Source organism: Empidonax traillii, unplaced genomic scaffold, assembly GCF_003031625.1.
Source record: "Empidonax traillii isolate 1590-97213 ecotype Southwest subspecies unplaced genomic scaffold, ASM303162v1 scaffold997:size582561, whole genome shotgun sequence".
Lineage (NCBI taxonomy): Eukaryota > Metazoa > Chordata > Aves > Passeriformes > Tyrannidae > Empidonax > Empidonax traillii.
Genome location: NW_020956190.1, coordinates 484,292 through 507,425, shown reverse-complemented (window position 1 = coordinate 507,425; position 23,134 = coordinate 484,292). Strand labels below are relative to the sequence as shown.

General features: G+C 36.8%; 1 protein-coding gene across 10 annotated transcripts in view; it reads right to left on the bottom strand.

Moving 5' to 3' along the window:
- The window catches only part of SYNE1 (spectrin repeat containing nuclear envelope protein 1), a 276,624-nt gene that overhangs the window by 72,467 nt on the left and 181,023 nt on the right, over window positions 1–23,134 (bottom strand). For all 10 annotated transcript variants that reach the window (XM_027903871.1, XM_027903873.1, XM_027903872.1 and 7 more), the window contains 17 exons: window positions 22,590–22,757; window positions 21,400–21,576; window positions 20,369–20,515; window positions 18,247–18,372; window positions 16,546–16,722; window positions 14,533–14,798; window positions 11,597–13,757; window positions 11,071–11,408; window positions 10,272–10,416; window positions 9,087–9,305; window positions 7,929–8,191; window positions 7,653–7,818; window positions 6,928–7,083; window positions 6,572–6,724; window positions 5,519–5,701; window positions 3,893–4,030; window positions 2,358–2,543 (listed from right to left, as the gene is read on the bottom strand). In XM_027903871.1, coding sequence (XP_027759672.1) covers window positions 2,358–2,543; window positions 3,893–4,030; window positions 5,519–5,701; window positions 6,572–6,724; window positions 6,928–7,083; window positions 7,653–7,818; window positions 7,929–8,191; window positions 9,087–9,305; window positions 10,272–10,416; window positions 11,071–11,408; window positions 11,597–13,757; window positions 14,533–14,798; window positions 16,546–16,722; window positions 18,247–18,372; window positions 20,369–20,515; window positions 21,400–21,576; window positions 22,590–22,757 — 5,169 coding nt within the window. The remainder of the gene's footprint in view (window positions 1–2,357; window positions 2,544–3,892; window positions 4,031–5,518; window positions 5,702–6,571; window positions 6,725–6,927; window positions 7,084–7,652; window positions 7,819–7,928; window positions 8,192–9,086; window positions 9,306–10,271; window positions 10,417–11,070; window positions 11,409–11,596; window positions 13,758–14,532; window positions 14,799–16,545; window positions 16,723–18,246; window positions 18,373–20,368; window positions 20,516–21,399; window positions 21,577–22,589; window positions 22,758–23,134) is intronic.

Sequence of the window (23,134 nt, the reverse complement as noted above, 5' to 3'; positions counted from 1 at the left end):
TAAACGTTTAAAAGATTGGATAAAAATACCAGTTATATGACAGTTTAGAAAAAAGAGATTGAAAAGGCTGAGTTATTATTTTAGGTACTTTTTCAATCTCAAATACAACATATACTTTATAAAACTAATTTCATAGAGTTGAAGGCTTAGAAAGGAACTGAAGATGTCCTCTTGTCAACTTCCTGTAATAAGACAAGACGCAACTGCCTTATCCTTATAGACTGTTTTTGAAAACCACTAGGAATGGAGTCCCACTTATCTCTACAGGCAACATATTCCATTATTTCAGTACTGGATTTTTGTAGAAAGTTTTTTCTGATAATCTAACAGGAAGTCACCTTCTGTTGCAGTTTCAATATTTTACTTACTATCCCATCAGTACATAAAACAAGTAAGTAAAATCCCATTATCGTCATGTCCACAGACATGAAGAACAAATTATTTTTAACGTCTCTGAATATAACACGTTAAGATAATCCTTTTCCACGCACGTTTTCTACAAATTTATACACATAGTACAATCATCACTCTCCTCTGCTCTTTACCCAGTTGGTCCACATCTTTCTTCAAGTGCAAAATCTGACACTGCTGAAACCTTGCTAGTGATGAGTAGGCAGAACAGAAGGACTACTTTGCACACCTTACAATTATATACTTTATTTTCTGCATGGTGTTTGGATTTTTTACAACAATGCTGCACCATTCATTCATTTATTTTTCCATGAAACCCATTATTAAACTTACAACCTTTCAACAGGGTGCCTCAAACCAGTAGTCCTTCATTCAGAAGCAGAACACACACCTGGTTCTTCCTGTCTAAACATAACAATCTACCACTGTTTCTGTTGAACAGTAGCCTAATGTTTTTCAAGTAGTCCCTGTATATATGGTGTTGTCTAAGCATCCCAAAAGCCATAATCTCTAAACCAGCATCCAACTCATTAATTAAAAATGTTGAATACTATCAGGTCCAAGGGAGAAAGCTATAAAACCCTACTTGATGTATTCCACCTTCTGGGCTGTGAATCACTGATCATTACACATCAGTAAGTTTTCTAGCCAGCTTTATACCTACATATTGTATTTTCAACTAGATAACATTCCTAACTTTGTTAATAATGATATAACGTGAAACATCATTAAAGTCAAGACATATGATATACTGTGTAGTTATATGCAAATTGATGTACTACTTTCATGTAAAATTAGACACTTTTGATATGATTTTATTTCTTCATAAATCTATCTTGCCTTCTATTCATCTCCATGCTTTCTTGTAAGAATTTACAAATAGTTATTCAATTGTTTCAGTATTTCTCTGTGAACTGAAGCTAGTTTTACTTCTACTATGCTTACTTATATTAAATATGTGTTTTGTTTCATGAAAAATGATTTAAAAAAAATCCTTCAGCTCATAAACTGTGGTTCACTGATTTATGTTGTTGTTACAGAAAGAAGCATTTTTCAAAACCTCTATGTTACACTGTTATGACTGCTTTCTGTCATGTCCTATAAATGTTGTGAAATAAAAGTCAAATTTTTAACCTTAGCTGCAACTGTCCTAACAACTGATGGCCTATTCTCTTAGATGCCTTTAGGTATTTCCCTGTTTAGTATTGTGTAACTGTAGCAGGTGACATTAGAAGAACCCCTATAAACATATTAATTATAACATTAAAATATTAGTTTTTTTCCTGGATGCTTGTATCAATAAAAGGAAAAAAAAAAAAAAAAAGGAAATTTCTTGCTCTGAAGGCAAGACCAAGTAGATAAGATTTCCATTCATTTCCCTATGTATTGTGCCTTGCACCAGTTTACCTTGCCTTCAGGTACTGCATAAACATAACACACATTTCCATTAACAGCAATCCCATACAGAACAGCTGCACAGAAACGTCAGTCACATGAAAAAGCACGTTAATTCTTTTCATTACACTCCCTTGCAGAGGTAGATCTTATATTATGGAATCCTGGTCTGGTCCAGTACTGATCTGAATTAGTTGATGACAGGCTTTAGATACTGACTGAGAATAAAATAAAGGAAACTGCAGAACATAACTGTCAGCAAAGACACATTTCAAGTATCTAAACAGAGGTGCTCACTGCCATTTGAGATACACCATGATCCAAAATACATCCATCCAGAAAGGGCAGTTATAAGAGTACCTGCTGAAATATTGTGCCCGTCTCAAAAAAGCACCTTAAAGTATCTCAAACAGCACAAGATATCTAACTTTAGATAACACAATCATGCCCTTTATAAACCATATATAATCTTCACTGCTAATAATCTCTGTAATATGATGCATACAACACCCTAGCTGCCAGCTAGCATTAGAAAAACTGCTTTCATTTACCTTGGCAGCATCTTGGAGATTTGGCAGCTGCACTTTGATAACTTGCTGTAATTGCTCTGTCCGACGCCCTAGTTCCAGCACTTGGTGGGACATTCCTTCAGTACAGTATACACTTGCCAGATAATCAATCCTCTCGCTCATGGACTCAAGATCACTGTGAATCTCTCCAGACTCATCAAGCATGGTCTAGATGGAGATATGAGCAAATTGAAGGCCAGATTAGAGTTTCAATGACACATATTTTTTAAGTGTATTCCTGTTGGGCAAACTCCTCAATCTGTACCCACGTGTAGGAATATAATTAAGTTTGACTGATTTCCTGTAAGACTTAGGCAATATACTTAATTCTGAACGTATGTTGAAGTGCTTCAGCTTATGGAGACAGGGAAACAAAAGATTAAGTCATGAAGCTTCATCAGCTGTACTTACCAACACACTAATTTTAGTGTTTTGTTATACACACTTCAGTATAAAAATATAAAATCCACAATCTATGGAGAAGATTTGTTCTGGAAGCCTGACGTACCTAACAGAAAGTAGAAAAAAGCACTTGGGTGCAGTGTTATAGCAGGGCAAAAGCCTTAATGCTGCCTAAAAAAATCACTGCCAAAGTATTCTGTGGGATGGCACTGGTTATCCTGTATCCTCATCAGATTTTGAAGAAGGGAAAAAGCCATAGCAAAACCAAAACAGAAATTCTATCTCCAGCTATCCTTAGGATAAGTTGCCTGGAGGTCCCTATTCAGAACATGAAAGTGTATCACACTGCATTGGACCAACGTAAGAGAATGCAGCTGACAATTAAATAACGTACATATAAAACCAATAATTAATGCAGTCTTATTTTGGCATTAGTGAGAGGTTAGTATCTTATGATGCTTTGATTTGTTTCACATGGTCATGTAATGCCAGGTAAGCTGGAACCTTATCAACAAGTTCCACTGATCCCACACACACATTCCATGTGCAGACACACACCGAACACACTGTACCATCACAGGGAAATCAATTCACTCTGATGTGAAATGTCCAGGAAGCAACTGGAAGAAACTCCTCTATTCGGCAGCAGTTTGAGGACATTTGGTATGAAACTCATTAGATGAGAAAAAAGGCCATTCCAATTTTGCATAAAGAAGAAAAAAAAACCACAAAACAAATGGAAACTCATGTTTGATTAACTTAAGTTTTATAGTAATAGCTGCAATAACGTTTGGTGTGATAGAGTCACAGTGTACGGACACACTACTCAACCAAAACCTACTATGAAGCCAATGTACTTGAGTAAACATGGAAATCAACTTTGAATCACATAGTTTTATTCCACAATATATCTTAATTTCTGTGTTCAAAACAATTGTCCAAAACCAATTATTATTTTTAAGGCTTGAGGAAACAGTCAAAGAAATCTAGCACTTTTGAATTGTTTTTCCTCAAGAAAAGGAGGCAAAAAAAGGTACAGGAGATAAAACTCCACTGCCTTGAAAATAACTTTTTTATATACTCTGCCTTTTAAATTTAATAGCTTATATAATTACCTGGTAGGCTTTACACTGGTCACGAAGCTGAGAGGAAGAATTCCATATTATACTACCATGGACTAGGATATTTGCTTTCTCAATCCATTTCGATATGAACTCCTGCATCTCATTGTACTCTTCCAAGTGCGAAGCAGCCTGGATATAAAAGAAAAATTCTCTTAAGCCTAGCATGTAATTTTGTACAGTTCTTAGTGAAGGATAAAACTAGTTTTATTTCATTTACTGTCAGGATCATATAAACAATTTTTCCATACTGTTTTACATAATTTATTTACTTATGTATTTATGGAGTTAAAAGAGGTCTGCTTCCAGTAATAAGCATATCTATTTTGGGGAAAAAAGGCATTATAAGAATGTAGGTCACACTGGGAGAGTCCACTGATGCTCAAATATATCTCTAGAGGGTACACTCCCTGCGCATATTTCAGCCTCACAGGTAAGTTCAAACACCTTCTTGATCAGTTTGTGGCTCACTGCAAGCCTCCTCTATGTCATTTCTTATTTTAATTTGTCTCTTTCTGTTACCATCCTCCAAATAACCTTTTTTTTCAATCTGCTTTGTCCACTCAGTCTCCCATATTTCCAAATGAAATGTTGCACTATTTCAAAATACAGGAAAAAAGCTCTGTTTTGTGATTCAGTCAATTTCTACTTAGCAAAGTACTCATAAGTTCCCATTTTCTTCTCAGTAGGAATAATTTCATTGCTTTTCATGAATTTGTCCTTCATAAAGAATTGATCAAATCCTAGGTGACCAAATTGTATTTGCAGGCAGTTTGCCATACCTATCTTTTTTTTAAAAAAGTGGATTTCTTGGTGCAGAACAAAAACATCCTAATGGTAAATCCCTTCACAAAGTACCTCTGACTGAACTTCTACTTTGATAGCATCTTTCTATGTCATCTTAAAAACAATTTTTCAGAGGAAACTGAAAAGAATATCATGAAGTAATCTTTCTCAAGCCTTAGAGAAGTGTCTGCATGCAGAAGAGAGAACTCTTAATTTATCAGGGTATTGATGGCAGAAAACAGAAAACCCATTTATTTGTTTTTAGCTAGACTTCTTCTGGGATAATAACAATTAAGAAAAAAGGAGAAGGAATTTCAGTGACTTTGAACCACAGAGGATATACTTTTATGAATGCCAAAATGTTGCATAGATATTATGGATTATCAGGACTCTTGTATATAGGCTTTTCTATTGAATCTACAAATTACATTCACCCTCTATGTACTGATGCCAGAGCAAAGAAATTTATTTTATTTTTCTTTTTAATGCTGCAAATATTGGTAACAGCGATTAAACAGAGGCCCTGAAAAGCAAAATGAGATACTATTTCCTGGTGTGGTATTGTTTGTGAGGTCTATCATCTTTTTAGGGCACCAGAGGAAACAACCAGCAGATGATTCATGCAAGAGGATGTTAAAGTCACATCACAAAATTATTCCACCCTCCTGATCTGACCTGTCTGTACCTCTTTGAGATGTGATGCAAGCTCTGAATAATAATAGATAGATGGGCCAAAGAATGCCCCTTCTTGCATAACTGCAGGAAAATAAATGAGCAGTTTGCATGCTCCTTCTGTTTCTGAAAAAAAACAGCTGGAAGGAGGCGAGATCATACCTGACTGAGCTTGGCTGCTCTGTACTCAGCCTGCCGTATAGTCTGCTGGTGCAATGCAGTGAGTTTCCCTATCCTGGTAGCCAGCTGCTTAGCCAGTGGTGCATTCTGCTCTGCAAAGTCCTGGACGGATGCATCTAATTCCAACAGCTTTATATTGCAGCTGTCCAACTCTTCACCGAGGATCTAGACAGAAAAACAATAAAATCAGTGATCCAGGAAGTGTTAGCTTTCTGGTTGATTATTTCTAGTCAAACTTGCAACTTTTATACCCTGTCCAAAGTCTCCGTAGTTTGTTCCATTTTTAAGCAGGAAGGCGGAACAGCAGGATGTTTGGTCATCTCTTAAATATGTGCTGTTACTCTTTCTTCTCTGACTTCCTGGCTGAAATGGATAACTGTTTTCCCTACCATAGCCAAAGACTGAGTCACTTCAGTGTGACATTAACTGTTCTCAGGTATCTTTCTGTGTTAGTTTCTGAAAGGAACAGCCAGCACACATTGCCACAACAAGGATTTTTACTGATTGGAAAAGGGGTCTGCTTTGCTGATGTCTTAAAATATAAATTTAAAAACTCAGAAAAATGTAATTAATCATTAATGCATTATGAAAACTTTCATTTTTCCTTTGAAATTTGCATTTTCATAGCTTGATCTCGATGCAGGAACAAGTAAATCAAAAGTAAAGTTATACTGTAAAGAATGATCTTTCCAGCACAGACTGGGTCAAGGAGCATTTTGGGGGACCCATAGGGTTTTCCAGATTGTAGTCATACTCATTATTTAAAAGGAACAATGAAATTTTGTCCATCTGACTTTTATGCTCAGCTACTTCCTCAAAATTGTGTTACTCACTAAAGTCCCTGTATGGGCTAGTTTGCAAAGAACATAGTTTTAAAAATCTCACCACTCAGCCCTTATTTCTGTCCATTCTTCCGTTGAACTACATTAAAAAAATATGTTCAGCAAGTCTTCAAAAACACAACTTCTGTATGAAGTGAGTGTCCCAATTCAGAAGAATTTATGGTGTAATCACATAAGCAAAGCCTTGTCTTACCCTTTGTTCAAGTTTAGCTTGTGATATATCATTTGTTTTCTTTTTCAGTTTGGAAAGAATGGCGTTTAGTTCATTTGCTATCCCCTGGATTTTCTGATCGAATTCTTGATTCAATGTTTTGATTTGCTGAGTTTCTCTTTCTTTAGTTTGAATCTGTCAACAACAAGAAGGAAATTTGGTAACCAGAAATCTCTCTACCTTAAAGGAAATTAACTTTCTTTTAACTTAGTTTAATTTAAAAGATGAAGGTAATAAAACTGTTCTATGTTGCCACAGTTTGGTCACACATGAATACCAAATTAAAAAGCCTAAGAAAGGGATATAGATCCATTATGCATTTATCTACTGTGCTGTACCTGATCCTGCACAGTTACAAGGGCCAGTCCAACTTCTGCTAAATGAAGAGAGAGTTCAGAAGGCAAGATGGTATAAAGCCCCAGGTACTTATTCTGTTGTTGTTCAGCCATTTTTTCAACAGCCTGGCGATGAGTAGTAACTTCACCAAGGAGAGACTAATGACAGAAAAAAAAATACTGTCAAGAACAATGGGACAAACACATCTGTGTAAACTTCGCAAATGCAGATATCACATGCTAATTGTTTTCAAATTCTTAACTAGTTCAGGGAAAGAATTTTATCTTGGGATTCCCTGGATTTCCAGTTATGACTGTGTGTTCAGTTCTCTATTCCTGTGTGACCACACGTACATAGAAAACATCAACTGAAATCAGTTTGCTGCTTCCCTCCCAAACCCAAATTGGTGAGATAAAAATGTCACATTCCGTCCATTCACATTCTACAGTTCCCACACACTTTAAAGGAGAGGAGAAACATTACTAATCAATATACTAGTACATAAAATTGCATATATCCAAATAGTTTAATATCTCTTAAATGTATTTAAAATAAATTTTCCAGTCTATCATCTACTTCATGCTTTATGAATTTGTCTACTGGGTTACTCAAAAACTCATGAATATATCTAATTTGAATTTGTGGTGGTTTTGAAACTATTAGCATTCACTAACAGATTACAATGAAGACAAATATTGTAATTTAGAAATTGACAAATTTAATATACCTGCAACTCCTGAAGTTGAGTGTCCACTTCTACATCAGGGCTTAATAAATATTCTTTTGTTTCCTGAATCCAGGAGTTCACAACATTAATCTCTGCTTCAACCTCTTCACGCTCCTTCAGCTCCTGTTTTGCCATCTTCACACCTTTTTTAACTTTCTGTTGCATACTTCAGAAAGTTAATTATAAATTGTTAATTATATGAAATGATACAGAAACTCTTATGAATGAATTATAAGATACCATTTTTCTAGCCAATCTTTTAAAATATTGCCTTACTTGTGGCATCGATCTTGCATCGCTTTGATTTCTTGCATTACTGGTAGTTCCTCCTGAGATGGAGGCCTTATTTCCACATCCTGAAGCATGCTGACAGCATGCTGTTTGAGCAGGCCCAAAGATGACAGTTGGTGGTCCACCTCCAGAAGGAAATTGCTGTGGTAATCCAGGAGTTCCAGGAGCTCTGTCCTGGATGCCTTTTCCACTGAGCTCTCTGGTAAGCGACCTTGTAGCTGATCTATTGCTGTGGTGGCTTTCTGAATCTATGGAAAGAGATACAGTCTTAATAATGAAGTTACAAAGGAGTTAGTACAACTGACACCAGAAGGTGCTCAACCCAGTGCTGTACATTTAGATTCTGTAAAACTGTTTTAGTATTGGGTTTGTGCAGTACTCTCTATAGCAGATATAAATTTATGCTTTACTGTGCCAGATCCAGCTATTGACAGTGGATTAAGACTTGCTAAGGTACTTTTTTTGTCCAGTGATGAGTGGTTACTTATATTTTTTAGCATTTATATATTAATTGCTATAGGACCTGAACCTCTACCCCAGGGCACACTCATATTTGTCACAAGTCATACATTTAACACAACGATTATCCCCATTCCTAGAGAACCTACCATCTGGGCATAAATAATGGACCATGATGGATAAAAGGAGTCAGGTAGAATATAAGGGGAAAAAAAAAAGAGACGTGATTGATGAACAGTGACAGGCAATATCATCACTGCTCATGCTTAGAAACAACAACTTCATACTCTTCAGGAAAAAAAGAAGAAAGAGATAGAAAAAAAAAGAGTGGAGAGGAGAAAGAAAGGAGAAAGATAAGAAGAGAGAAAAAAATAAAAAAGAAGTTGACATAATCTAGAATAGAACATCTGGGGAAGGGAAATACAGAGGAAAAGATTCTGAAGAACTACCAGAAACCAAAAAAGCTCTATATTTATTATAGATGTATGCATACAGAAGAACAGTACAAACTTTGGAGGCAATGATTCTAAACCTAGATCTTGCACAGCTGCATTTTTCTGACCTGAGGAAAACAAATCACTGTTTTTCTTGATATCAGTTTTCTCTACCACAGGATGATTAATAAGGTAGCATAATGAGTGAAAACCTATGTACAAAGGAGGATTTACCAAGATTAAAATTTACCTTATCATTAAAGCCCTTCCACTCCTGCACTGCATCTTCCAAAATTTTTTCTTGTTCCTGGGCTACATTTCGGAGCCGTGTCCAGCGCTGCCAAACTGTTGTCATGGATCTACTTATGGATGCTTTACTGGCATCATTGCTAACTTTTTCCAGCTGTGAAGCCTTTTCTTCTAGGGCTGTGATGTTCTCATGGAAACAATTCACTACAGACACAAGAGTCTGAAAAAGCAAAAATAAGCACTGTTTTCCTTTTCTACAACATAACTCATTACTATTCAACATGTAGGTAGATGAGCTACTTCCATCCACTGAAGACAAGGAAGTATTCTATGCTGATTGAGATGGTTTGGTCTCACTTTAATGCACAATATATTGGCCACAGCTACTTGTCCAATATGCAGTCCTCCAGAAGCAGCAGAAATCTGGAGTAATCAGTTCTCTTTCCTGACAGACCCTTGTGGGGATGAAAATGAGCATTCAGAGTCCTTATCATAGCAAAGACTATTAGACTCCAAAACTGAAAAAAGCCATTCAGGTGTTTAAGTGTACATTTATGTCATGTTTATCTTTTAATGACATTTTATATTTCCAAGGATATTCTCATGAAGCTGGCAGACATGATATTACCCTTGGGGGAGATTCTTGATTTCACAGAGACACAGTTGGAGACCTGGCAGCATGTCTAACTGCCTATATTAGGGCAACTGATTAGTTCTCTAAATACAAGAAGAGAAAATGATTCTTTTAAGTTGCATTTCTTGCTTTTAGACTAAACAAGAGTTAGTATTAAACTCCAGCTCTTCCTGTCCTAGTAAAACTGTTCCATGTGATCCAAAGTAGAAGAATATTTCTACTGATCTGAATTTCTTGTAAGGTATATAATTTTGGGGCTTACACATCCGAGGTTTTTAGGAACCTCCTGACTCTTTTCAGTTCTCTAGAGTCACAGGCACATGGACAGACGACAAGTTGAAAAGTGACTAAAAACATCTGTCTTGGTCACCCCAAAAATTAAGTGTGTGTTCTCCACTACACTAAACACCTCCTGGTGTGTTATGACACAGTTAAGTGCTACAGGAAAAGATGTAAAAATTGAAATTCATGTTACCACAGGTAGGGACTTACATAACATATACTTATTTTCATTTGAAAGACAAGGCTTTCATGCAATTATTAGTACCTTACCTTATGTGTAAGCAATTTCTCTTCTGCTTCATGAGAAGAAGCAGCTTTAGCTACTGAGAATTCAGATAATTTTTTCTCAGCCTCATTCATCACTTCAATAACCTTCTGCCTTGCTATCTGGTACTCCTGCCACTCAGAAGCACACCTGAAACAAATACAGTTCCAGAAAGAACAAATTAATGCAATATAAAAACATTTGAAAATGAGGAATATTGTTGCACCTAGTTTTCAATGTAGCAGCTAAGTTTTGCTGTTACACAGTATTTTCCAAGAAAAACAAAAAGATTACTGGGAAAGAGCCTACATAGAAGCATATGCTCCTGATTTGCAGCTATGCCTTACAAAAGCCTAAGCTGGGCATTTAATAATCCATTTTCTCAGTGACTGCCTACATTGTCTTTTAAGCCTAACCAAGCTTGTGTAATCCAGAACATCGAGGAATAATAAGTAAAACAGTTATGCTGGTTGGAAAGGTACTTTCTTTCAGTTCAAAATGTCTGCTTCAGTTTCATTTGTTTCTGCATAGGTCTTTTGTCAGCTGAAATATGGGACAAACACTCCCTACTCTTCTCGGTGCTATTCCCAGCTAATATAATTATATCATAGTGTCCTCAAGATCACACAGTTAGTCAGTTAGGGGCAGGGGAGAAAACAGAATCCAAGAACTCTGAATTCCAATGTCCACTTCTCTCATAATTAATACAAGTATTTACAAAACTTAAATTAATGTTGTTATCTCTTTCTTCCATCACCAACAACCTGATCTTAAAATGAAAGAAAAAAAAAAGAAAGAATATACCTTTGTAACTGCTCTTGTTGAGTTTTGGCTTCTTGCTTTGTCCCTTTGGCCTTTTCCTCCAATGCAGCTACATTATGTACCAGCTGTTCTCTTGCAGTGGCTTGTATAAAGGGTTCTATCTCAGACACAATGCCCTGTAACTCTTTCAGATGATTATTGAACTGATTTTCTGTGCTGAAAAACTCGATGTGGTTCCTCAGATTCTCCTCAGAATTCTCAACATCTAAACCATTTCTTGCTAAATGTAGAAATTCCTGAGCATCTTCAAGCCAGTCATTTGCTATCTGTGTCACCTGGTAGTACCTCTGGCAGAGGCTATATATTTTATTCAAGGTAGCCTGAAATAAAAGGGAAAATTATACAGAGGGTCACAAGTATAAAATCACAGCAGCCTGTGTCATTAAAAAAAGAGAAACAATAAGATTATTAAAATCAATCTTTTCCTAATGACTGCAAACACCAACCCACAGAGCCATCTTTTTCAGCTTCATGACTGAGAAACTAATTACTATTAGGATGCACTAACCTGTCTCACATGTATAGCTTCTTGAACTTCACCATCTAGTTCCATCAGCTCAGCAAGAGTGTTTTCCAGGTCAGCAGGTATCAGTTCTTTTGCTTTCATATATCTCTCTTTCTCTTTATTGCTCAGCGCATTCATTATTCTCAGGCTTGACTGCACTTCTTCCTGATGTATCTGAACCTTTCGGATTTCTTCTTGGATGCTTTGCAGTTTGAGGTCCAAACTTAATGTTCCGTTAAGTTCTGTTTTCACCCATCTCAACCAGTCAAGTGAGCGGCAGATTTCTGTCTTGAAGTCTATGCTTTGCACAAGTCTGTTCTCGCACTCAATTACAGTGTCAACAATGGCAGCATGCAAAGACTTCAGTTTCTCTTGCCAAGCCTGCACTTGGTGATTTGTTGTCTCATAAACAGATGAGTCAAGCTGAGGAGAAAGGGCTTCCAGATGTTCAGTTATTCGCTTCAGAAGACTTCCTGAGTCTTGCAAGCTGCCCACCAGAGAATGGTATATTTTCAGCTTTTCTTCTATGGGGAGTGTTTCTTCATTTACCTTAATCTGCTCCTTTTTTACTGCCTCGAGCTGTGCCTCAAACTGCATACACATTTTCTCATGTTCCTGGCATGCTTCTATTGTATCTTCCAACAGGTTGATTTTCTGTTCTATTTGCCTTTTCAACTTGTGATATAGTGTGGCAAGTTTTAACATCTCATCTGGTTGCCACGGCTGGCCAGTGCTCCGAAAGGCCTCCTTCTTCTGGTTCAGTTCATCCACTGCTGCACCAAGGCTCACCACTTCACCTAAGAGATCTCTGTAGGACTGCTGGAGGGACACAGCTTCTTTAGCTAGAACAGCAGCTGGAGCTTTGTCCATGTTAACAAACTGATCTTCTAGCTCAGTCAGAGCTTTACTTGTCAATTCAATCAAAGAGGCATACTCTTTTCTGGCATAAATTGCTTCCTGAACCTTATATAATTTTTCTTTTGCCAGAGAAGTGACAATATTGAATTGCTGAGGGAGACTGTTAAGTTTTTCATTCAGATAGGAATGATCCACTTCATTAAGTGATGGTAAGACTTCTTGACCATCTCTTTGCAGTGCTAGTAGCAGGTTTTCATATTCTGGAGATTGCTCAAGAATCTGTTGATATTTTGCCAACTGGCTGTATAGCTCAGTGTCAGAATTCATTACATTGACTTCTGGGAATGTGACAATATCAGCTTTTTTTAGCCAATGGCACGCTTTATCTAAGTCTTCTTTGAAATATTTCCTGGAAACAATATTTTTCTCCAGTTCTAACAATCTCTGGTTACACTTTTGTAAAACAGTGTCATACACATTCTGTAGTTCTTGCAGTTTACCTAACACTTCACTCTTTTCTTGATTTGTTGCTTCTTTCATTAAATCCCTTCCTTGAGCCCACAACCCTGTGACCTCATTTTGATAGGCCTTCAGGTTAGCCTGGGTATTCTTACAAGTCCTGATCTGTTTATTCACATCTTCTGGCAACAGACAAATGTGTTCTGGAAACATTACCTTCTTCTCATGCTGGTGAATTTGGTTTGTAGCCTGAAAGACTGCCATGAGAAACTGGGTCTTTTCAGACAGTGCTTTATTCAAGTGTTTTCTCCTCTGGCCAACCAAATCGCTGAGACAAGCCACATGGTGTTGTGCATCAGAAACTGTTTTCTGCAGCTCTTGCCTTTCATTGAGCCCTAGGTTGGTCATCACCCTGTCAGCATCCTTCACAAGCATCTTCAGAACAAGCTGTTTGGCTTCAAGCTCACTGCAAATGGTAAGATGATCGATGAGAAGACTCTGAGCCAAATCTGGTGGAGGGCTCTGTTTAAGAGCCTCTGAGATACTAGGTTGCTGCTCCTCTGCCCATTCCATTAGTTCGTGAAATTTGGAATGCACCACATTGAGCTCTTCTAAAGTTGAAATAGAAACTTGAATTTTCCTTTTGACAAGGTCCTCCAGCTGAGTCCAGCGTTGCTCAAAATGACTGAATTGCTCCTTTACTAATTCTTTGTCATCAAGATTCAGATGTTCTATCATCTTCTGTTTCTGATCTTTCAAATCTTCCAGAGCGAATCTCCTCTCCTGTAGTGCCACTGCCAATTTTTGCAAAGCTTCAAGGTGCACATTTGTACTTTCAGCATCAGATCTATAATCAAAATGGACAGAACAGAAATGAATTATTAGATTTTATTTCAGGACAGACTTATATGAGATGTCAGGATTAATTATAATCCCACTACATACTGAAATCAGTATGATATAAAGACCTACAGTTTTCAGAATAACTTGAAGGTAACAGTCTTGAATATTAATTAAAAAGCTTAACAAATTTATTCCTTTCCTTTCATCTGCAATATGGTCATCAAGCTGAACATGGAAATTTATATGAATACTACAGAGCGTATTGGTTATATTGCACATACAAACAACAAGAAGTTTTGAGGTTGAAGTGAATCTTGTTCCATGATGGTGATAGCAGCAGCAATACACTCAAGATTTTACATACAGCTGGTGTGATTATGCAATACAAAGGAGCTGCAAACACTTAGCAGTAGTAACTAAGCTTTAACATAATAGTTATAATATATATAATAGATATAACAATATCACAATGAAAAACTCATGAAACACAGTAAAGAAAAATGAAAATGTTCAAATTAAATAGTCAACATTCTTGAAATATCAGGAAATGCTACACCCTGAGATAGGATCAATCACTACTTGCCATAAAGACAAACACTGAAGATTTGGCTTTTCAAACTCTCTTCATTTCAACAGAAGTAATTAATTGCCTCATAATTAATAAGGGAGGAGTGCTTCGAATTAAAAGGATTTTTAGTGGCTCGAACTTAAAGACACTCTGTAAACAGCTCTTTCAACATATATGCATGTTTGCTTTGTGAATGCTATTCCCTTTTTACCTAGCTAGGTTGTCCCATTCTTTTGTGAGCTTTTCCAAGAAAACTTCAACTACATTCATGCGATCATGGTAATCCCTTGTCCTCTGCAGATCCTCCTCCCTCTGCATGAGCAAACTGTGTGCTTGAAGGCAGAGATCCAGCCACTGGTTGCTCAATTCTCCTATTTCCTTGTGCTCAGGTGATTCTTGTCCTTGGGTTAGCTTGTTCATCTTCTCAGTCACAGAGGTAAGAGCTGACTGCTTAGACTGCAACTTCTGACTGAATTCCTGAAATAGATATGAGTAAAAACCAGTACAATAACACATATTCGAAGTCAAATTTAAGTAAAACCTCTGAAATAAATAAATTGTGTAAGGACTAATTATCTGCCCCAGCAAATGTAAATTGGAAGAAGTGTCTTCTCTCCTCTCCTCCCCTTCTCGTCAGGTGAACACAAGCTGGTTATGGATGTGAAAGCAAATCAGAGGAACTTCCAAGTGCCAGTGATAAACAGAAATCATGTTAGAGTCACATTTTGTTGTCCAGGCTTCTAGACTAGCACAGCTCCCACCATATACTAAAACATGCAAGATCGTCTGAGCCTTCCAAGAATAATTCATATTACCAGTGCTGTTTCTGTTTCTAGCTTTTTTTTTTTTCCTTTTCCTTTTTCATTATAGACTAAAAATAAGAAGCAGAGTCCATGAGTCAGTGCACCCCCACATCCGTACTTTGTATTGCTCCTACTTCTGTAATAGCAATCATTATCACTGTTATTGAAACAAAGCCAGTGATTACCAAGGTATGACTGTTATTTTAGTTAATAACTAATAACTGGAGTTCATCTGCATACACATTTCTTACCAAATAAGAAGTCAGAGAGATCTGAAAAAGCAGAATATACAATATACTGACACATAAAACTAACCAAATTTTATTTTAGCCCTTACATGCTGTCTAAGGCAAATACAATCTTTACCCAAACTCTAGTTCCAGTGACTGTAACTAAATAAGAGTTCCCAGCTCCAGCATTTTGTTGGGAAGATGTGTTTTCACCAAAGGCTGGCAGAATTTCTGAAGCAGAGATGTTACTGCTCAGCTCACACTCCTCTTCATGACTGCTTCAAATGGAACTAGGCATCTTCCTTTACCAGGGTACATTACAGGGAAAAATACACACTGTGCCACATCTGACAGTACAGCAGGTGTCACCCTTTCATTATAATTCAAAGTTCCTGACTGAAATAATGAAGAAATACAGACTCCTTCTTCTTCCTGAACTCTAATGATAGATAGCATAACAGCTTTTAGTCCAGATTGCACTGAGGCATCTTCAAAGGTTATGACTTTGTTCAAAGCATGTGAGTACAACACACATGAAGAGGAACTGCTGCTTACTTTTCACCTAATTCCTGGCTTATCAGAAAAAGAATAAAGCAACGTCTAGACCAAAAATGCAAAACCAAAGTATTTAATAATTTAATAAAGAAATTATCTGCTTTCTTTTTGTTACTTTAATGATGTTTATGATGCGTACAGAATGGTAATAAAAATTCTCTCCTCAGGAATGAATGAGTGAAGATTTGAAGGCATTTGTCTCATTACTTGAACTGGGTTTCTGTCACACCTATTCTCAGAGATCAGCAAAATCAAATATCTTCCTGGACTAATTCTGAAATACTCCTAACTATTTAGAAGTATAGAAATCAAAGAATTTAGCAAGCTCAATTTGCAGATTTTATCTTCAGATCCACTGCAACCAGCATTTAGTACTCTAAAAGGGAAGGCAAATAAGAACAGTAGGCTGAAAAATGCCTATTGCAAAAAAAAAATCAAAGCCAGAAAAACACTAAAGAAGAGTTTTCTGCTCTCTGAATCACTGTGTAACATCAATAACGAAACTCTTTTCTCTGTCTTTTCTGCTCTTGCTTAGAACATATTAGCCATTGTATGCAATATGTGCATATAATATCATAAAATCAGCTACACGATGAACTTCTTCCTTACCTTCTGTTCTTAACCCAGTCTCCTTACCTTAACCTGGAGTACCATATTCTGGGCAATGTTTAGCTCTAACTCTGCCCGTCTCCTTTTTAAATTTTGGAGTTGTTGATCCGCATCCTGGAAATATATCCAGAGCTCAGCTTTCAATTGTTTTATCTCTTCCCAACCTTGAGACAAATACTGTGAGTGCATTATCTGTTGCTCAATCTAGAAGAAAAGAAATGAAAAAGAGTAGGAATACTTTAACGCATCTATTTTTGGAGAATGGAAGATGAATATCATTCTTCCTCTGAGCACAATACTGTACTTAAAGCAATTTCTACACTAGATTCTGAAGGGGCTAATATTATCCATAAAAAGAGTCTTAACTATCAAAAGTCACAAAATTGTATCAAAGAAAAGCTGTGGGGTAACAAAAAAAAATTAATTATCATTCAACCTTGAGAGAAGCAAGTGTATTTATGACTCTGTATTTCAGTGTTCTCAGTCCTCTGTTAAAGCTTAAATTAACTGTGTAATTTAGTCTACTGTATGCCACGAATATTGCTAGGCTCTACATGCATGCTCTACATGCATTCACATTTGCAAAATAAAAGCTTAAACTAAACATTTCCATTTAATTCACTTAGCCCAGTTATTTTGCTTATATGTCTTTTCTAAAATGCCAAGAATACTTACTGGATCTGAGCCCATCAATCCTCTTACACCAATAGTGACACAGCTTCTTTCGCTCCAAATACAGCAGTTGGGTGCCTTTAAGGTTTAGACACTCAACCAGCTTAATATATTTCAGCACTTTACCATCTGTGATTTCTGAAAAATGTTTCACTGCTTTATATATCAAAAATATATATCAGAATAAGAGGAATCTTATTCTGATGTTTGGGATGCTTTTCAGCTATTCAGTACTTGGACTGGCATATTTTTATGGGTTACCTGGATTTGTTCAATCTGCTTCTCTGGTATGGATACTGTTACTGTATGTATTAGATTTTTACTCTTGGCAGAAATAGTTTCAAAATTTCTCCTGTGTGTCCATGTAAGTGAAACTAAATTTTTCATCTTTCCAAAACCAGGAACGCTTACAATGTTTCTTTTCCAGTAATTTTTTTTTATTTATAGCTCTATTTTAAAACCAAGCACTAAGCTAATTTAAAACTTAAAATTGAGGCACATTTCTATAAATTAATATGCTGAAATAGATGCACTTTGTTTTATGAATTGAACCATAAAAATTTTGAAGATTATAATTTATAATTAAGATTATAATATAGAATAATATATTCATACACCCTAATATGAACATCACTCTATTGTTGAATACATAATAATAATAAAATATGTCTAAGCTTTAATAAAATACAGAGAAGAACAAACTGAATTGTGTTTTATGAAAACAGATAATTTGGATCAGGTTTTCTTCCACAGAACGTTATTTCTGTGGCTTTAGATAACCATCTTGTAACATTGCCTAAATACCTTTAGCAACCCTTGTTCTGTGTCTTTCTAATAGTACCAGGATGGCAACGTGTGGATTTAATAATTAAAAAAAAAAAAAAAAAGAAAAAAAAAGGCATAAAGAGAAAGCTATTTCTAAGGAAATACTTAAGAAGAAAGTAAGATGACATTTCTGTAAACTGTTACCCAATATGACCTCTCTAAAATGGAACAGATCAGGGCTGTTAAAGCTCTAAATAGGATTAAAAGTGGGTTGTTGTGGTTATCTTGTACCGTTTGTTTTGTTTGTTGAATATCTGCTGCAGTACTCTTCACTGTGGCATCTGACAGATCACACATGGAGCACAGAAGATCCAAGTACGTGTTGGCCTGCTCCTGCAGAGCCCGGAAATGTTTAACCTGGGGGAGGACAATCCTCAAATAAACTCTGAGACTTTGGAAATAATACCTTATTTTATTACAATCATGCATTTTAATATTTTTGCTTTAGCTTATTCTTTCCATAGAATTAAATGTAGATATACACTATTTTATTAGGTAAGGCTGCTATGTTATAATTATGGAAAGGAGTAAACCTTAAAGACTTGATTATCATCCAATTACCAAAGCACTTAGAGACATATGCATTAAATAACTTATTTCTTCATAAATAGAGCTTTGTATAGAAGCACACAAGGTGACCGACTTCCCCAATGTGAATGGGAAGCAGGGCTTTATGGTACTATCAAAGTGGCCTATTCCTATAGCTTTAAAATTCTCCTAGGTCTGACACATCATGAAGAATTCAGCTCACCAGTACAATACACTTTCCCACACCTTCTGAAAACTTTCCAACATCCCTAGTAGCTGTGATTGGCAAGATCAGACAACATGACACTGTTGCGGCTTCTTGCTCTTGACACTGCACATAGAAGCCCAGTTCTCCCTATGCAGACTTACCTTATCCCAAAAGAAAATTATCTGAGTGCTAACAAGCAGGGCAATAACATAAGAGTCCTGAGGAGGAGGGATGACTGATCACCTAATGCAGAGGGCCTGTTGTGGGCCTTTGTGGGTAAACAGTTGAACAAAAGAGCAGTGTGCCCTTGTGGTAAACCCAAATGACTGTATTAGCAAGAATGCAGAGCACAGGCTGTAGAAAGTGATTATTCTTCTGTACTTACATTTGTCTAACTGTCTCTGTTTTATATGGCCCAGTTTCCCTCTTCCCCAATAAAAGAGATTGGCAAACAGACACAAGTCCAGCAAAGGGCTGTGGGGATATGGGGCTGTAGTATGTAGCATTTTGGAAGGTCTGAAGGAATTCTTCCTAAATGAGGGAAACTATTTTTCACACTACGAACAGTTAAACACAGGAACAGCTGCCTAATCCTCAGGGAAGATCAGGGTTGTCAGGGCACCAAAGGGCCTCTATCCCACTCTCCTTGTGGTTTGGCTCTTTTGCTTAGAGCCAGCTATGACTGTTCAGCTGGGACCTGATCACTGGAGGAGTGCACAGCAGCCATACAGGCAAGTTCAGTCCCTCACACACCTATGGAACTCACCTGAGCTACTCAATAGGTGCATCTGTGCCTGGCTGATCCTCCTGGCCTTGCTATGCCTTGCTACCTTCACCTGGGACTGGCCTTATCCCTACTTGTCTGATGGTCACCAGCTGGTGGATGACATCAGAGGGACTCTGTTCATCTAACCTTTGAGCTGCAGTTCTGCACATCACTGGGAAGGTGCTCCCCTGCTGGTCCCACTGTCACACCCCCTGCTTCTCCTACCCTTGCGGATCTGCCATCTCTAGTATTTCAAGATCTTTATTAAGCCAGAGGTTGGATGAGACAGCTCTAAATTCCAGCATTTTTAGCACCAAACCAGTTTAATTTAAAAACAAGGTACATATCCAGTGTAAAACACATTGTTACTAAAAATAATCAAGAACCAAAGAAAGCAGTCTTAATGCTTAATATGGGCTAGAGTCAGTTGTATGCTCTTAGGCTGAGCAATTGTTTTAATAGCCTGATAACTGACTCTGTGTCCACAGTACTGTGAAACCAGGTCTCATATGGTAACATAGTAGACAGATGGGCAATTGGACAAACAAAAAGACACAACCCCTCTGCTAAACACATTTGTGGAGTATCTGAGCAGGTTTAATCTAATTAGACAACATTTTTCAGGTACGTATTCCTAACCATTAAGCTAAGCTATCAAAAGCCCTGTTTAATTTTTTTACCTACAGTTCTTTTTCACCCAGGTATTCATTTTGGAGCTGGGAACGAACAGTGAGGCTATTCAGCCTTCTGAGAAGGCTAGAGAATATCTAATTTCTAGTAATTTAAAGCTCATATCTAAACTCACCTTACTAAGAATAACTTTTCAGCTTTTCCAAATGCTGAATTTTTACCTGTTTAACTGCATCTGCCAGGCTGAAAGGTGTCCAGGTAGTTGGCTTTAGCTCTGACTGCACTGTAGACAGCCAAGTCTGGCACTGTTGTAGGGTATCCTGATGATTTACATGCTTCTGGAGTTCATGTTCCAAAGTCTGATACACCTAAATGAAACATTTTATAAGTTTATAACATTTTCAAATACCACCATTTTCTCTCTTCCCCCACATAGGAAACCACAATTAAACAGAATTATTAAGACGGGTTATTTTAGCCCTTGTACAAAGTACCAAAGGCTGAAACCTCCTTAAGCGCTCACTACATCTTGCTAATATGTGAAGAAGATGAAAAATATCTAATGCCCAGCTTCTGGAAAGAAAAAACAAAGATGCAAATGAAGATCATGATCTCTTATTTCTGTATTCCTGTTCAATATTTTGCCATTGATTTTGTATGAGGTTTTTGGGTTTTTTTATAAATTTTTAGTTTGTGTTTGGAGTTTTGTTTGTTTTAGTTTTTGCTTGTTTGCTTGGTTTGGGGGTTTTTTGCTTGTTTGTTTTTTGACTGCTGGCTTGATCTCCTAATTGGTTTAACAGAATGACCCAGCTAGCCCTTCTTAACTGTATATTCTGGGTTTAATAAGAGAGAGAGTATTTCCGTGCACATACTTGAGACCTGTTATATGTATGTCTGCAAACTATTGATACTAAGAGTGCAATTTTCTCCCTAGTTTTTAAAGTAGGGATAGCTCTAATTTCTTTGCTGCAGCTGCTCAGAAGCTAGTGTAACATGAAGGTAGTTAAGGTGTGGGGAGATCAGGGTAAGAACTGATAGGAAACTCATTTTGCTGGCTGCAAGGCAACATTTGGATCTCAAGGAATACAGCCAAAGCATAGTAATGATAAAGGGCTACATTAGTAACTTGTTGGCTCAGTTTAAAAGAAAACAACAGAAAGAGTTTTTCACTATTTAAAGAAAGAAGTACTCAGAAATAATAATGCATTTTATTCTTAAATGGCACAAAATTTTTTTTTGAAACGAGACTTACTCTTTGGGCTGTGCTGCATATGGCAGAATAGCTGTCCCTTGTCCCCTGAAGATGGCTTTGTATGTTTTGCTTAAATTTCGCTTGAAGATGTTCTGCGCATTGACCGATCAAGTAATCACCTTTATTCTTAAGGTTGTTCAAACGATCTTCAAATCCTGCAATTTCTTCCATGATAGCCTAAGAAACAGATAGAATAATTTTGAAGAAATATTGCTGTGATGCAGAACCTTTTTTTTTTTTTTTCCCTACCCTAAATACTCTTCAGATTTGGAAAAAAAAGTTTTCAGGTAACATGTATTGTCATAGTCAAGCTATTAGAGTGTATCCTCATTCTAAAGTCATCGTCAAAAACCTTTACACAGATATTCCACAGAAACATCAGTAGCACTGTCATAATGTGTAAACACTATATGCTCAGGTCCGTAGACTACCCTTAATTTTCCTCTGTTGCATGCCCTCCAGGGCTCCTCCACCTTATCTTGTGCCTAGTAATGAGAATGAAATCTCATGCTCAATTATATCTTATTCCATGAACTCTTTCACTGTGGACAGTTCTTTCCATTGACTTTGGTGGAACCAAATTTTTATCTAAGAAAGTTACTTACAGAATAACACACTAATCACAACAGATTAAAAGATTTCAATATTTTCCCTGGGAATCTCAGTTTCAGTCAGTGATGTGGAGGGTTAGATTTTGCTTTCTTTTATCTTCCAGAAAGCAATGGCTATAAATGTATTGAACTATCATCACTAATAGCAACCATAACAATACCTTGAATAAAAGCAATGAAGGAAATGCTACAACCTAACAGATAAAAAAAAAAATTAAAAAGGATTTTTTTAAATCTTAAAAGTTCCAGACAAAAAAATACCTTAGAAGGAAAATGACCTCAATCTGATTTTTTGGGGGGTTATTTCTTAGGAAGTCTCAGCAACAAACGGACACAGAATTCAGATCAGAGTACAACAAAGCTCTTGCATAGATGCAGTCTCATCCAAGAAATGATCCTAACAACAAGCTAGATTTGTTAAACTGCGTTAATGACACTGACACTTATTTACACAGTTAGCAGTAAGTGGAAGAAAACAAGTGAATGACAAATAATTAGAGCTCTGGAGTGGAAGCAGGGAAGCAAAGAAGCAAAATTCTATTTTACTGGATGAAGGAAGGTTACCAGTAGTAAACTCACCTTGTGGTTAGCTAGCTGCTGAGTGATTATTTCAAGATTGTTGCTTTCCACGAGGTCAGGGCTGACCAATCTGCTGGACATATGTAATAACCATTTCTCCCCTTCTTGCAAATCACAATTGTAATCCTCATGTTCTTTTACTCTCACCTCTAAGGTTTCAACATATGCCTGCAGGTCCACAATAATCAAAATTAAATTAAATATTCACAGAATTACAAGAATTTAAAAAACCCCAAACCAACCAAAACCCATCAAGAGCTTGAAAGCATAATAAGAGTTGTCATCTAAATTTATATTTCCGTGGGGGACTCTCACATGAATAGACTGTAAAGGAAAACATCAAAGGGATTACTTCTGTGAAGAAACTCTGTGCTACTGAGGAGTATTTTCAATCTAGATGAAATACTATACTTTGAAGACTAAGGATCTCCTTAATTTGAGAAAACGAACGCTCTCACCTTGACATTAAGTTCACTTACAGTTATTACAAGCTCTTTGAGAGACTGCACTTGACCTACCAAATGCTTTGGTTGACTCCCTACTAC